Genomic DNA, 16,453 nt, shown 5'->3' with positions numbered 1-16,453 from the left:
GACTCTCCATAGACATACATGGTTTATACACTACTATACACACACTTATATATACATACTCATACACACACACACACACCTACACACACATACACACACACATACACACACATACACACACACACACACTCACACACACACACACATTCATGCACATATTCATACACTTATACACACACACACACACATACATTCATACGCATGCATACACTTATACACACTGCTTACACACACTCATACGCACACACACACACACACATACACACACACACACAGGTCACACACACACATACACACGCGCATTTACTATACACTACATACACGCACACATACTTACATACACACACACACACACATGCATACACACACACACATACACACACACACACACACACACACACACACACACACACACACACACACACACACACACACACACACACACACACACACACACACACACACACACACACACACACACACACACACACACACACACACACACACACTCACACACACACACACACTCACACACACACACACACACACACTCACACACACACACATCCTTGTTTATCCAATGACTAGTTAGAAACAGCACAAGCCGTTATATTATTTCTGAAGTGACATTTTGAGTTACTAACGGAGGTTTGGACGCATCATTTCTTTGAACAGCATCGGCAGATTCTGATCCGTCGAATAAGAAAGTAGTTCCGTGTACAAATGCGTTTTTATGACCGTACTCAGTTTTTCCCTCATTTTTAAAAGTGTACTTGTTCACTGAACGTTATATATAAGTAATATCACACTCGCAATCGTGCTATATGACCCTATATCAGCACTGCTGTAATTACCTACAGCACTCGACCTGCTGCCGAATCACGGCAGTGCTGATATAGGGTCATATAGCAATATATAATTTGTAATTATTTAAATATAACAATTTATAATTACTTAATCATTATATATTGAATTATTGTTATTTGAGGGTCTGTCTCAGCAAATATTTATATATACAATTAATTGCGATTCATTTGATTAGTTAATCTACATATGACATAATTCATTTGATTATAAAATGTAATTGATTGACAGCCCTAATATATAAATACAGTGCCTTGTGAAAGTATTCGGCCCCCTTGAACTTTTCGACCTTTTGCCACATTTCAGGCTTCAAACATAAAGATATAAAACTGTAATTTTTGGTGAAGAATCAACAACAAGTGGGACACAATCATGAAGTGGAACGAAATTTATTGGATATTTCAAACTTTTTAACAAATAAAAACTGAAAAATTGAGCTGCAAAATTATTCAGCCCCTTAAGTTAATACTTTGTAGCGCCACCTTTTGCTGCGATTACAGCTGTAAGTCGCTTGGGGTATGTCTCTATCAGTTTGGCACATCGAGAGACTGACATTTTTGCCCATTCCTCCTTGCAAAACAGCTCGAGCTCAGTGAGGTTGGATGGAGAGCGTTTGTGAACAGCAGTTTTCAGTTCTTTCCACAGATTCAGGTCTGGACTTTGACTGGGCCATTCTAACACCTGGATATGTTTATTTGTGAACTATTCCATTGTAGATTTTGCTTTATGTTTTGGATCATTGTCTTGTTGGAAGACAAATCTCCGTCCCAGTCTCAGGTCTTTTGCAGACTCCATCAGGTTTTCTTCCAGAATGGTCCTGTATTTGGCTCCATCCATCTTCCCATCAATTTTAACCATCTTCCCTGTCCCTGCTGAAGAAAAGCAGGCCCAAACCATGATGCTGCCACCACCATGACTGACAGTGGGGATGGTGTGTTCAGGTTTGGTTTCATCTGACCAGAGCACCTTCTTCCACATGTTTGGTGTGTCTGCCAGGTGGCTTGTGGCAAACTTTAAACGACACTTTTTATGGATATCTTTAAGAAATGGCTTTCTTCTTGCCACTCTTCCATAAAGGCCAGATTTGTGCAGTATATGACTGATTGTTGTCCTATGGACAGAGTCTCCCACCTCAGCTGTAGATCTCTGCAGTTCATCCAGAGTGATCATGGGCCTCTCGGCTGCATCTCTGATCAGTCTTATCCTTGTATGAGCTGAAAGTTTAGAGGGACGGCCGGGTCTTGGTAGATTTGCAGTGGTCTGATACTCCTTCCATTTCAATATTATCGCTTGCACAGTGCTCCTTGGGATGTTTAAAGCTTGGGAAATCTTTCTGTATCCAAATCCGGCTTTAAACTTCTCCACAACAGTATCTCGGACCTGCCTGGTGTGTTCCTTGTTCTTCATGATGCTCTCTGTGCTTTAAACGGACCTCTGAGACTATCACAGAGCAGGTGCATTTATACGGAGACTTGATTACACACAGGTGGATTCTATTTATCATCATTAGTAATTTAGGTCAACATTGGATCATTCAGAGATCCTCACTGAACTTCTGGAGAGAGTTTGCTGCACTGAAAGTAAAGGGGCTGAATAATTTTGCACGCCCAATTTTTCAGTTTTTTATTTGTTAAAAAAGTTTGAAATATCCAATAAATTTCGTTCCACTTCATGATTGTGTCCCACTTGTTGTTGATTCTTCACAAAAAATTACAGTTTTATATCTTTATGTTTGAAGCCTGAAATGTGGCAAAAGGTCGAAAAGTTCAAGGGGGCCGAATACTTTCACAAGGCACTGTATATATACATTGTATACACCGATCAGACACAGCTGCTCCCTAATAGTCGAACAAATGTTAGTGGATGAGAAGAGACCGGGCAAACAGAGTTTTAATTGGTCGGTTGATCGCAGAAAAAGTAAAGTGAATAAAAACAGGAAGTGGCGAAGTCATGCAGTCAGTGAAGTACAGACATGATCGTTTACACGGCTGGTCCATGCGGTAATTAATTATGTCAGGGAGGAAATCCAAAGTGTGGGATCATTTCGAGAGCGTAAAGGATGACCCCAATAAGGTGATATGCAAAGGCTTATCATTTGAAACATGCAAGTAGCCTAACGTTAGCCACCTAGCATGGCCGCTCGCACGAACGTTAGATAAGCTAGATCCAAGTGTTCGTGGGGAGTGGGGAAGATAAATTAGTACCTCACTTACTGTTTAACTTAATGTGCATTTCTCTATAAATGAACACAATGTTCAGACGTCTCTTGCTGGTTTTTCTGACACATTCAGGATCATTACCGCTTTACCGGTGTCGCTGCGGCTCGCTGCGTGCGCTTGTTAAATGTATATTATTACAGTTTAGTATTTCTCTGTAAAGTAGAACAGTGTCAGTAATATTACTGATATCATTACTCAGTCCTGCAACTCAAACCATTTTCTGATGCCCCCCAAAACATATAGATTTAAATAATTAAAGTAACATCACAAACATGTGACTAGTCGAGACTAATGGCTTAAATTAACGACTACTGGTCGACTAGGAAAATCTGGGGCAGCCCTAATTAACACCACCTGCCTAAAATTCTGCATGTTCCCCTCGTGCCACTAAAACAGCACCAACCCAGCATCTTATTAAATATGCATATATATATATATATATATATATATATATATATATGCAATAAATAAATGAATAATAATTTTAAAAAAAATACATTAAATGTTTTATATATATTAGGGCTGTCAATCAATAAAAAAAATTTAACGAATGAATTACATGGTGTCCCGATTAATTAATCGCGATTAATCGCATATACAAATATTTGCTGAGAAAGCCCCTCATATAACAATAACTCAATAAATAATGATGAAATAATTACACATAGTTATCTTTAAATATTAAAATATTATATATATATATAAAATAAACAAATATTCAGATTATTAAAATGCGTTACATTCTTGTATCAGAAGAGTTCATCATTGATAAAACAATATAAAAGCGGCTTTAGAATACAATGTATTGATTATTACCATATTATTGATCATAAATCAATCATTGACACACAGTTCACAGTAATCCATTACACAAGTGAATTTAGCAATCACAGATTTATTATGAGGGCTTGTTTAGGTTAAGTTATCAAATCTGTGAAAACCAAATAAAACGTCTTTATAAAGCAAAGAAAAACTAGTTAAAATAGAGGAACAAACAAACAAACAAACAAACGTTTCATCTACAGCGTTACAGAAGGAGCGGATCTATTTCAGGAGCATGTTTCTTAAATAAAGATTGACGGGGTAAAAACAGTGTAACAGTTTAAAGGACACCTCCTTAATCTCGTTGGTAATTAAATATGTCTGAGGTAAAGACCGTACGACCTGCGTCAGACATGCTTGTGTCGAGTTAAATATAGTTTAATACTCAATCTTTAAACACATCTTAAGATCCCCTAAAGATCACGTTTGCGCTCCAACAAGTGTTTCTTCACTGTATAAACTGTGTGTTGCTCACACAGCTGAAATTACAATTACTGCCCCCTGGAGTAAACAGGTGGTACTACAAGCTTGAATTTCTCAGTTAAGCGTTGCGATTAAAGTGCGTTAATTTTTGTCAAATTAATTGCACGTTATTAACGCGTTAAATCGACAGCCCTAATATATATATATATAATGTATTTATGTAACTCAAATAACAGAACAATATTCGTCTAGTGACAAAAAAATCTGATTTTTTTTTTTTTTTCAGCAAAACAGTGAAAATTGAAAGAATGCACTCGGTTTGTATTGAATTTTTGTTAATAAAAAAATTTGTAAAGACGCAGAAAGAAAACACAGTTAATGTTTTTTTTTTTCCCAATAAAAGACTATTTTTTTTATCATTTATTCTGGCCTATTATAGTGTACATTTGATTTGCTCTGGTTAAACTGTATTATGCAGCATTATATCTGCCGCACTGATCTGTAGTTTTTGGGAAGTTGGGACCCGTGTGTGTTGAGTTTGGGGTGCTGGTAAGACGCAGGACACTTAAGACTCTCAACCAGCTTCTGTTTGATGTGAACAGCCGCTACACCAGCACTAACTAGCCCTGCAGGTATTTTCATAAGATAAACGGTGTTCTGGATTGAAAGTGTTGATGTAAAGTCCGTTCTCACCATGTTCTGCACCGCTCTGGACTGCAGTTTGAACTCTGAACTCTCATGACTGGACAGAGAATCAGAGAAGTTCTGATTGAGGATAGAAACGCTGCCGGTGTACTGTTGAACGACCCTCGGCTCCAGAACCCAAACACGATACTCTACAGACCGAGAGAGAGAGACAAACGGGGCAGTTAAACACACGAGTCAGTATTCTAATCCAAAGCAGTTTAGGCTGTTTTAATCCTCCTGTAGGTCCAAACCTGTCCAACGAAACGCTCAACAAGCACATACGGGTGTGATGTTTGGGTGCCCACGTTCACTTTTCACCACGTCATGATGGTGAATTAAGAAACACAAAAACGCTTCATCCAAATGACCTCTGACATCACACGGACTCTGGTCCACAACATGTTAACACCTTATGTCCCATATGACAGGAAGTCTCTGGGACACAGTGTCTCCATGGTCACAGATGTACAGTCTTACAAACTGTGGGTCACCAGTACTGTACACAACATTTGGGATATTTATGTCTGTGTTTCCTCACCAACATAGTACCAGATGAGAGACGAAGATCCTGCCAGAATGAGGATGATGATGGTGACGATGAGAGCGATCAGACACTTTCGGGAGCTCTTCATTTTATGGGACAGCACCGGACCGGATGTCTAAAGACAAACATAAAAAACACTTACATAATTCACGTTAAAAGCACCCCCCGTCATTTGTATATTATTACAGGCTTGTAAATGTTCGCTTACGTTGTTGGTCTCGTTTTCTGGACTCGGATCCGCGCTGAAACCGTTCGTGAGTTCGATCGTTCAACCGAACCGTTATATCGCGCTCGTCTTCGGCTCCATGAAGATACACCGAGTCTTGAGGACGATTCAGTTGATTCTATCCTGGATTTACATTCAGTATTCACCTATATTGGTGTATACACACATGTTCTGAGGGAATCGCTCAAAGAACCGTTCTGTTTGTCAGTCCAAAGTTCGCGGTGGATCAATATTCTCCTCGGTGTGTTTGAGGATAAACCTGCCCATGTGCGCTTACATGTTCAGCAGTAAACCCGCCGCTTCTCTGTTCAATACAAGCCTGCTGTGATTATGAGTTTATCTAGAATATTACAGATGTCTTAACGACAGTCAACGCCCAGCAACGCGCTCACCTGCGCACCTGCGGTGACGTCACTCAGGGGGAACTCACCTGTGGACTGATGCTCCTGGACCGTTTGATTTGCACAAGCAGAGGTATCTTAAAAAGCTGCCCAGGCTATTTTAAATCTTTAAAATTGCTCATGAATAAGAAATGTTCTTCTTTTTTAAGATATTATGATGACAGTTTTGTATGAGCCGTGAAACAGGACAAATATTGCGTTTTTTATGTTTATTTATTTTTCTTCTATTATTATTATTGCCTTTTTGTATATGCAATTATAATTATACAACTGTTAACTTTTTTGACTTCACAATAAAAAATAAATTAAAAAAAATAAACTGATGCTCCTGGACATTTAGGCTGTAATGAAAATAATAATAATATATATTTTTTTCTTTGCCTGATAAATGAATAGTATAGCTTCAAATGATTTAGTTCGCCCTGTAACAACTAATGTATTACACAAATATTTCAATCAAAACACAAGATTTCTCAAATGCCCAATTTTCTGGCATTAATGGGAATAAAGGATAAATCAATTCTGTATTTCTAACAGAGTGAAAGAAGTGTATTTTAAAATACTTCACAAAAATGTAATGCAGCTTTATCTAAAAGCATATTGATAACAAATGTATATATTGTGGTGTAATTGAGGTATACTTTCTTTCATTTTATAAATGTTAATTATTACTTATTTAATGCACAACAAATGAACTACAATGAATCTATGAAAGGTGTCATATGGACAGTGCACAGGGGCACAACTACACATTTCCTAGCGGGTGTGCAAAACGAAATTTTGTGCCCCATGTATCTGTCGAGGGGGGTCTGATGCTGTTGGAGGGGTCGAGGAGGCCGATTGCACACCTTTAGTGAGCCGCTGGCGCTCCTATGCAGTACATTTACATTTACATTTATGCATTTGGCAGATGCTTTTATCCAAAGCAACTTACAGTGCACTTATTACAGGGACAATCCCCCCGGAGCAACCTGGAGTTAAGTGTCTTACTCAAGGACACAATGGTGGTGACTGTGGGGATCAAACCAGCAACCTTCTGATTACCAATGTATTATACAGAGCACTTATTACAGGGACAATCCCCCCGGAGCAACCTGGAGTTAAGTGTCTTACTCAAGGACACAATGGTGGTGACTGTGGGGATCAAACCAGCAACCTTCTGAGTACCAATGTATTATACAGAGCACTTATTACAGGGACAATCCCCCCGGAGCAACCTGGAGTTAAGTGTCTTACTCAAGGACACAATGGTGGTGACTGTGGGGATCAAACCAGCAACCTTCTGATTACCAATGTATTATACAGAGCACTTATTACAGGGACAATCCCCCCGGAGCAACCTGGAGTTAAGTGCCTTACTCAAGGACACAATGGTGGTGACTGTGGGGATCAAACCAGCAACCTTCTGAGTACCAATGTATTATACAGAGCACTTATTACAGGGACAATCCCCCCGGAGCAACCTGGAGTTAAGTGTCTTACTCAAAGACACAATGGTGGTGACTGTGGGGATCAAACCAGCAACCTTCTGAGTACCAATGTATTATACAGAGCACTTAATTATAAATGGAACTTTTGAAAATGTCTTTAAAATGTATCAACAATAAGAAGAATGACACATTACTGGTCCTCATTTTTATTTTTCACAACACACATCATTTCAAAGCATCTTTACAGAAAAGCTGTAATATAGTGATGTCTTCAAGTCATAATAGTGCGGTTCAATAAAAAACAAATATTGTAAAATAAATGATAGAAAATAATTATATTGAATAATTATGCTAAATCTTATTGAGAAATTCTTTGTTCTGTACAGCCCTTATCTTTGCATCTGTCTGTATTGTATATTATAATGTATATTTATTTTTAATATGCAACCTTTTGTTACGGTGCTGACGTTTATCTAAAATGTCAGTTATCATATTACTGTCACTTTAAAAAGAAGTTCATAAAATAAATATAATACATAATAAATAAAAAATAAATATAAACCGATGCTCGTGGAGGGTCATGCTATGAAACGGCTGCCTTTTCCTGTTTAATAAGAGTTTTAACAGGATATAATTATGCTTTCAGAAAATTAACAGGGTTGACAGTGTTACAGTTTAATTTGACATTACTGGTGTTTTGCTCAATCATGAAACCTTAGAAATATGATGCAATTTACAAATATCCACTTTCTTAAATGTTTTCCTCATTTAAAAAGTTTTACTGGTAATTTCAAAAACTTTGTGCAAACTCATGACCAGCCATGTGAGATTAAATCATATGAGTAGGGGAGAGCGGGGTAAGTTGTCACACTGTTCATAACTCCAACACTAGAGGCTCTATCTCAAAAATCAAATAGCCACTTTGTGTGACTTCTTCTTCTATAGTCAACTTCCTGTTCACATGTGGTCAAGATCACTCTAATCTGAGGTTGGCACAATTTTCTTATTTTTCTGCTTAAAAAGGAAAAAATGTGCACTTTACATTTTATGCAATACAACATTGTTAGGTAGGAATGCTAAAAATAATTATTTTGCAAAAAATAGAGACAGTAACGAGTCTTTTGATACTTTAGCTAAAGTGGTATGTTGAGCTAACCTTGAGATTTAGCCAACATTAACACACATGTCAGTTTGGGGCAAGTTGTCTCACTGACTTTGGGGCAAGTCGTCACGTGTGACAACTTGCCCCAGTACAAATAAACATATAGAACATGCTCAAAAATTTTTATTTGTAATTGCAATACGGTTTTTGAAGGAAGGAAGTAAGGAAAGGCAGGAATTAAGGAAGAAAGGAAGGAAGGAAGATGGTTCGAAATTACCAACGAAAGACAGAGCATGGCAGGTAAAGTTGCAGAACAAATCAATCAGAAGTACAGCGAAGGATTTTGACATAAATTACCGTACCCTGACTCTGTATTGTCAAAAGATTACCAGAGAAGAAATCGAAAGTCAGACAGCCATGCCAACAACAATGGTTGGTTATACAAAGCCACGGAAGATGTTTTCACCTGATTTGGAAAAGCAGCTTGCTGAATATATTATTAGGTCAGCTGACATTTATTTTGGTCTGTCGCCAAGTGAGGTCAGAAAGCTTGCCTACCAGTTTGCTGTGGCACACCAGCTGAAGTTTGCGCCTTTGTGGGCAGAAAAAGAAAAGGCCAGCAAAGAGTGGTTTACAGGCTTCTTAAAGCGGCATACAACGCTGTCACTGAGAAAGCCAGAGGCTACTAGCCTTGCCAGGGCAAGTAGCTTCAACAGAGAGAATGTTAATGCCTTCTTTGACAACTTAGAGAATGTTTTAACCAAATATGAGTTTGGACCAGGAGACATCTGGAATGTTGATGAAACTGGCGTCACCACTGTACATAAACCAGAGAAAGTGGTGGCCAGACGTGGATTCAAACAAGTAGGGTCACTGACCTCTGCTGAAAGGGGAACCCTTGTCACACTGGCATGTGCCATCTCAGCCACAGGGAATAGTATACCTCCATACTTTATTTTCCCCCGTGTCAACTTCCGCAATCATTTCCTGATCAACGGGCCACCTGGCAGCAAAGGAGGGGCAAATTCCTCTGGATGGATGAAAGACACGCACTTTGTTGACTTCCTGAAACATTTCAGTGAACATACAAAGTGCTCAAAAGGAGAAGCCCTGTTTACTCCACCTGTTTACAACCACGAGTCTCATCTGTCCATTGATGGACTCAATTATGCCAAAGAAAATGCCATAATAATGTTGTCATTCCCACACCACTGCTCACATCGGCTCCAACCATTAGACAGGTCTGTCTACGGACCACTAAAGAGGCACATCAACATCGCATGTGATGCCTGGATGAGGAACAACCCCGGGAAGACAATGTCAATTTATGACATTCCTGGGATTGTGGCAATTGCCTATCCCTTGGCTGCAACCCCCTTGAACATACAGGCTGGCTTTAGGGTGGCTGGTGTTCAACCTTACAACAGAGATGTATTTCTGGAAACCGAGTTTGCACCATCCTACGTCACAGATCGCCCCATTCAGGACCCTGCCCTGCCAGGCCCCAGCACCAACTCTGCCCTGCCAGGCCCCAGCACCAACTCTGCTCTGCCAGGCCCCAGCACCAACTCTGGTTTGCCAGGCCCCAGCACCAACCCTGCCCTGGCAGGCTCCAGCACCAACTCTGCCCTGCCAGGCCCCAGCACCAACTCTGCCCTGCCAGGCCCCAGCACCAACTCTGCCCTGCCAGGCCCCAGCACCAACCCTGCCCTGCCAGGCTCCAGCACCAACCCTGCCCTGCCAGGCCCCAGCACCAACTCTGCTCTGCCAGGCCCCAGCACCAACTCTGCTCTGCCAGGCCCCAGCACCAACTCTGCTCTGCCGGGCTCCAGCACCAACTCCGCTCTGCCTAGCAAGCCCAGTTATGCTTCTGCTATCACCAGCTCACCCTTACCCAGCAGTGCTATTGCTGACAGCGGGCTACCTACTCCAGAGGACATCCGGCCATATCCAAAAGCTGGCCCCCGAAAACCAGCCAGCAAAGGAAGAAAACGACACAAACCAGCAATTCTTACTGACACGCCAGTGAAGCTGCAACTAGAAATAGAAAAGAATAAGGCTCAATCTCGCAAAAAGCTGTTCCAAAAGAAAGGGAAGCAAGAGGGGGAGTCAAAATCTGGACCTACAAAGAACAAGGCAGCTAGAGTCATCATCAGATGATGAAGAGTGGTTCTGCCTCGTCTGTGTAGAGCCATTTTCAAACAGTCGTCCAAAGGAGACCTGGGTAAAATGTGTCAAATGCAACAATTGGGCCCATGATGCTTGCACCTCCGGCCAGGCAATTTATGTGTGCCAGAATTGCGACTCTGGAGATGAGTCTGATTAGTCAGATACAGGGCATCTGTTTTGTTCAGAGGTCGTTAAGTTAAGCGAGTTATCTGCAGCATTCCATTCAGTTATCATGGATCTATGTGCAAGCCAGACAACGTTTGAGTTTAAAGCTCAAAGTTAAGTGGTCTTGCCACTTAATGTGTTTTGATTGAAATGTGCATTGTTTGGATTAAATAATTGTTTTTCCAGATTCTCCAGGCACAAAAGTTTATATTTCCAGTTCTGGTTTGAAATAAAATAAAATCATAAATAAAAAATAAATAAAAAATAAATATTCACAATTAAGTCGTTGTGTTCATATTTTTAGATAATCTAGTGTGACAACTTACCCACCGATGGGGCAAATTGTCTCAAGTGCACACTCTCTATTCTACAGTATACAACTCTATAATGAGATAAGATATGAAGATGTTATGACTACAACATATGTGCCCAAGACTTCCTTCTTTCATTTGGTATGACATTTATACCATTGTGATGTATGGTGCAGTAAATGTTAGACAGTGTGAAAAGTGTGACCATATACCTCGCTCTCCCCTATCCTTATAAAAGCTGTTTTATTCTACATGGAGAGGGCCCACACGTTACAATCACATGACCAACCAAAATACTATTCCATAATCTCAGTAACCGTCCTGTTATTGGACACTTCTTCATTGACTAAATTAATCCTGGCTTACTATGTATAGTGTGTTTCAATAATGGAATTAATAACTGAAAATAATTAATTACGCAGCAACCAGGCCACTAGGTGTCAGTGTAAACCACTATGATACACTTTAAAAAATGACTGACCTCACCTTTAATTATCATTTGTTTACTATTGGTAATCATGGTGACAGGATTGACATTTTAAGACAGTCCCCCCCTTTCATCCCACACTTCCTGTAGCACTTGACCTTTCACCCCGCACTTCCTGTAGCACTTGACCTTTCACCCCACACTTCCTTTACCACTTGACCTTTCACCCCACACTTCCTTTACCACTTGACCTTTCACCCCACACTTCCTGTAGCACTTGACCTTTCACCCCACACTTCCTTTAGCACTTGACCTTTCACCCCACACTTCCTGTAGCACTTGACCTTTCATCCCACACGTCCTGTAGCACTTGACCTTTCATCCCACACTTCCTATAGCACTTGACCTTTCATCCCACACTTCCTGTAGCACTTGACCTTTCACCCCACACTTCCTGTAGCACTTGACCTTTCACCCCACGCTTCCTGTAGCACTTGACCTTTCACCCCACACTTCCTGTAGCACTTGACCTTTCACCCCACACTTCCTTTAGCACTTGACCTTTCACCCCACACTTCCTGTAGCACTTGACCTTTCATTCCACACATCCTGTAGCACTTGACCTTTCATCCCACACGTCCTGTAGCACTTGACCTTTCATCCCACACTTCCTATAGCACTTGACCTTTCACCCCACACTTCCTGCAGCACTTGACCTTTCACCCAACACTTCTTTTAGCACTTGACCTTTCACCCCACACTTCCTGCAGCACTTGACCTTTCACCCCACACTTCCTTTAGCGCTTGACCTTTCACCCCACACTTCCTTTAGCACTTGACCTTTCATCCCACGCGTCCTGTAGCACTTGACCTTTCACCCCACACTTCCTTTAGCACTTGACCTTTCACCCCACGCTTCCTGTAGCACTTGACCTTTCACCCCACACTTCTTTTAGCACTTGACCTTTCACCCCACGCTTCCTGTAGCACTTGACCTTTCACCCCACACTTCCTTTAGCACTTGACCTTTCACACCACACTTCCTGTAGCACTTGACCTTTCACCCCACACTTCCTGTAGCACTTGACCTTTCACCCCACACTTCCTGTAGCACTTGACCTTTCACCCCACACTTCCTTTAGCACTTGACCTTTCACCCCACACTTCCTGTAGCACTTGACCTTTCATTCCACACGTCCTGTAGCACTTGACCTTTCACTCCACACGTCCTGTAGCACTTGACCTTTCATTCCACACGTCCTGTAGCACTTGACCTTTCATCCCACACGTCCTGTAGCACTTGACCTTTCACCCCACGCTTCCTGTAGCACTTGACCTTTCACCCCACACTTCCTTTAGCACTTGACCTTTCACCCCACACTTCCTGTAGCACTTGACCTTTCACCCCACACTTCCTTTAGCACTTGACCTTTCACCCCACACTTCCTGTAGCACTTGACCTTTCACCCCACACTTCCTTTAGCACTTGACCTTTCACCCCACACTTCCTGTAGCACTTGACCTTTCATCCCACACATCCTGTAGCACTTGACCTTTCATCCCACACTTCCTATAGCACTTGACCTCTCACCCCACACTTCCTTTAGCACTTGACCTTTCACCCCAAATGTCCTGTAGCACTTCACCTTTCACCCCACACTTCCTTTAGCACTTGACCTTTCATCCCACATGTCCTGTAGCACTTGACCTTTCATCCCACACTTCCTATAGCACTTGACCTTTCACCCCACACTTCCTTTAGCACTTGACCTTTCACCCCACACTTCCTGTAGCACTTGATCCCACAAAAGCTCAATGGGGTTCAGATCCGTAACACTCTTTTCCAATTATCTGTTGTCCAATGTCTGTGATTCTTTGCCCACTCGAACCTTTTCTTTTTGTTTTTCTGTTTCAAAAGTGTCTTTTTCTTCTTGAGTCTTCTCTTTACTGTTGCACATGAAACTGGTGTTGAGCGGGTAGAATTCAATGAAGCCGTCAGCGGAGGACATGTGAGGTGTCTCAAACTAGAGACTCTGATGTTCTTATCCTCTTGTTTAGTTGCACATCTTCCACATCTCTTTCTGTCCTTGTTAGAGACAGTTGATCTTGTCTTTGAAGACTGTAGTTACACCTTTGGATGAAATCTGCAGTTTTTTGGCAATTTCAAGCATTGTATCGCCTTCATTCCTCAAAACAATGATTGACTGACGAGCTTCTGGAGAAAGCGGTTTCTTTTTTTTGCCATTTTTGATCTAATATTGAGCTTAAGACATGCCAGTCTATTGCGTACTGTGGCAACTCAAACACAAACACAAAGACAATGTTCAGCTTCAGTTAATGAACCAAATATCTTTCAGCTGTGTTTAATATAATGGTGTGACAGGGCGGAGGGCTGGGTCGTGATTTTACACACCCGGTTCCTTATCAGGCTAATCAAGTCTCAGAGAGGGATAAAGGCCGACTGCGGATGGTGGTGCGACAGAGAGAGAGTGTTTACGGGCAGCTGCCTGACACCTTTTGTGTTTGTGTCATTTGGTTTAAGTTTTATATTAAAATATTATTTGTATTGTCAAGCCGGTTCTCGCCTCCTCCTTTCCATTAATCCCTTTACACTGGTGACAAAGACCCGGGAAGGAGGAGGGATACCTCGTAGTGGATTTCTCGCCGCTACCATCCACCCCAACGGAGCAGCTGTGGCCATCTGCGGGGGACGGAGGAGCCCGGCCGCCTGGATTCGGAGGAACGGCCGCCAACCGCGAGGGGAGAAGGGGCTCCTAGCCGACCGCCTGGAGCAGTCAAGGCCACTGCCAGGGGCGGGGGGAGACCCCTACCAGCCGCTAAATGTGGCGGGGTCAAGAGTGCACGGCCGACCGTGAGTCGGGAGGGGCTCTCGGCCGACTGTCTGGAGCGGGAGAATCACTGCCAGGTGCGGGGGAGACCCCTTCTGTTCCCCGAGAATGCCACTTTGGTGAATTAAAGTACCAATTCCCTTCCGAAACAGCAAAATATGTACATTATTCCAAACTTTTGGCTTCCAGTGTTCCTTTTAATAATACATTATGCTAACTTAAACCTAAAAATGTGTAAATGAATAGAGAATTCCACTTCCATGTTTTCAATCTTAATGTTTATTTTTTGCAAAAAATAGTAGAATCTCGGGACAGACCGAGGAAGGCCTCCTACAAATTAAGTTACTGGACTTTTAATTTATATGTGTCAGAGAAATGTAAAACAAATGTTCAATTTAAATAAAGCTTTATTTTACAACATTCAAAGTCACAGCCAGTCTTTTTCTCTCCAGGGTTGTGTGCACCAGCCGAGCAACTGTCGGTGATATAAACGGGAATATTAACAGATTATATTCAGAAGGATCATCCTGGTGACCTTGGTCCCTTCGAAGTCGTTACCATACACTGTGAGAGCTTCGGAGGACTCAAAGGTGTAGCGCTTTAAAATGACATTCATTCAGAATTCACATTTTAAATTATTCTTACAGGAAGTTCTGTTTGGAATGACCACAGCATGGAAACATGATTGTTGTCCCTTCGAAGTGCCCTGCAAAGGCATCGTTTTTCAATGCCGACTGGACCGCAGACTCCAAGAACAAGTCCAATACAATTGCTCTGTTACACGTGCTGGTGACATACAATCCACGAGGCAAAGTCTGACGGCGCAAACGTCCTCTCAAATGGGTTTCAATTTCTTAGTCACTGAGAACTACTGACTTATTTTAGATTCCTCAAATTAGCAGACATCCTTCAAAATACCTGTTTGAATAAAAAAGTAAACTTCTGTATCTGACAAACGTTGTAAACATCCAATAAATAGAAATAATATATTATGATCATTTTAAACTTACCACGTACAATAAGAACGGTACGCTACGTCTAATTTGTTCATTGTTCATAACTGAACTGTGTGTGAATAGAAGAGGATTTAACACACTGCTGCTGCATGGATGCTGCTCGTGATGTCTTCAGAATAAATTAATTTTGCACAATTTTCACAGGCATGTAATCGCCACTACAGGGCTCTATAAGCCCACACGAACTGTGCAGATCCAGATCGAGTTCAATGGCAGGAATCAGACAGTTGGATCCCAGCATAAGAGGAGTTCGCTCCCAGCCCGAGAGCAGGAGCCTGTTGGGATGAGGAGCAGGGAGGTCCAGCGGCAGGTGACGGAGCGGATTTAAACTGAGAGGACTCGGAAGATCCGTTTCTTCCAGGCTGTCTTCAGCTCCAGCGGCGAAGCCTGAATCGGGACTCTGTGTGTCGTGACGGAGCTGCTCAAGTCTCTTCAGAGCAGATTCCATCTCAATCCCTCCATCTTTCTCTTCAGCGCTGGCCACAGTGGAGTGCTGCACACCCGTCACAGGCCCGTAAGAGCAGTGCGCAGGACAGGGTTCCAGGGTGTCCTGGGGCCCAGAAGAGCTTTGAGACAGGAAGTAGGTGGAGTTTGAGAAGTCGGAGGATTTGGCAGAGGATTCCCACTTGTCCTGCAATCCGCTGACGATTCGTTTGGTGTGTCGGGAATCGTTGCAATCCTGTGGTTTGATGACCTCGACCGGACTGACGCACTCCGAGTCCACCTCAAGAGTGAAAACTGAACCGAGCCAAGACTGAGAGAGAGAATATACCACCGTCATGACAAAACAGACGAAGA

At 41.9% G+C, this 16,453-nt stretch overlaps 2 protein-coding genes and 1 long non-coding RNA gene across 9 annotated transcripts in view; 1 reads left to right on the top strand and 2 right to left on the bottom strand.

Annotated features, from left to right (window-relative positions):
* The window catches only part of LOC127646304 (transmembrane protease serine 6), a 27,444-nt gene extending 21,095 nt beyond the window's left edge, over positions 1–6,349 (bottom strand). The window contains exons 1-3 of one of the 2 annotated variants that reach the window (XM_052129839.1): positions 5,768–6,349; positions 5,554–5,674; positions 5,022–5,164 (exon numbers count right to left, since the gene is read on the bottom strand). In XM_052129839.1, the coding sequence (XP_051985799.1) occupies positions 5,022–5,164; positions 5,554–5,647 (237 nt within the window). In that variant the 5' untranslated portion in view covers positions 5,648–5,674; positions 5,768–6,349. The remainder of the gene's footprint in view (positions 1–5,021; positions 5,165–5,553; positions 5,675–5,767) is intronic. The other variant, XM_052129838.1, reaches the window with a different exon arrangement.
* The window catches only part of LOC127646350 (uncharacterized), a 136,369-nt gene that overhangs the window by 112,592 nt on the left and 7,324 nt on the right, over positions 1–16,453 (top strand). The gene's annotated exons all lie outside the window — the stretch shown is intronic.
* The window catches only part of LOC127646312 (interleukin-2 receptor subunit beta), a 38,685-nt gene continuing 37,142 nt past the window's right edge, over positions 14,911–16,453 (bottom strand). For 4 of the 5 annotated variants that reach the window (XM_052129855.1, XM_052129857.1, XM_052129856.1 and 1 more), the window contains one exon: positions 14,911–16,409. In XM_052129855.1, coding sequence (XP_051985815.1) covers positions 15,777–16,409 — 633 coding nt within the window. In that variant the 3' untranslated portion in view covers positions 14,911–15,776. The remainder of the gene's footprint in view (positions 16,410–16,453) is intronic. The other variant, XR_007970911.1, reaches the window with a different exon arrangement.

The sequence above is a fragment of the Xyrauchen texanus genome, chromosome 7 (genome assembly GCF_025860055.1).
Source record: "Xyrauchen texanus isolate HMW12.3.18 chromosome 7, RBS_HiC_50CHRs, whole genome shotgun sequence".
In the NCBI taxonomy this organism is placed as follows: domain Eukaryota; kingdom Metazoa; phylum Chordata; class Actinopteri; order Cypriniformes; family Catostomidae; genus Xyrauchen; species Xyrauchen texanus.
The sequence above is the reverse complement of the archived record's forward strand: the minus strand, read 5'-3'. Positions and strand labels throughout refer to the sequence as shown.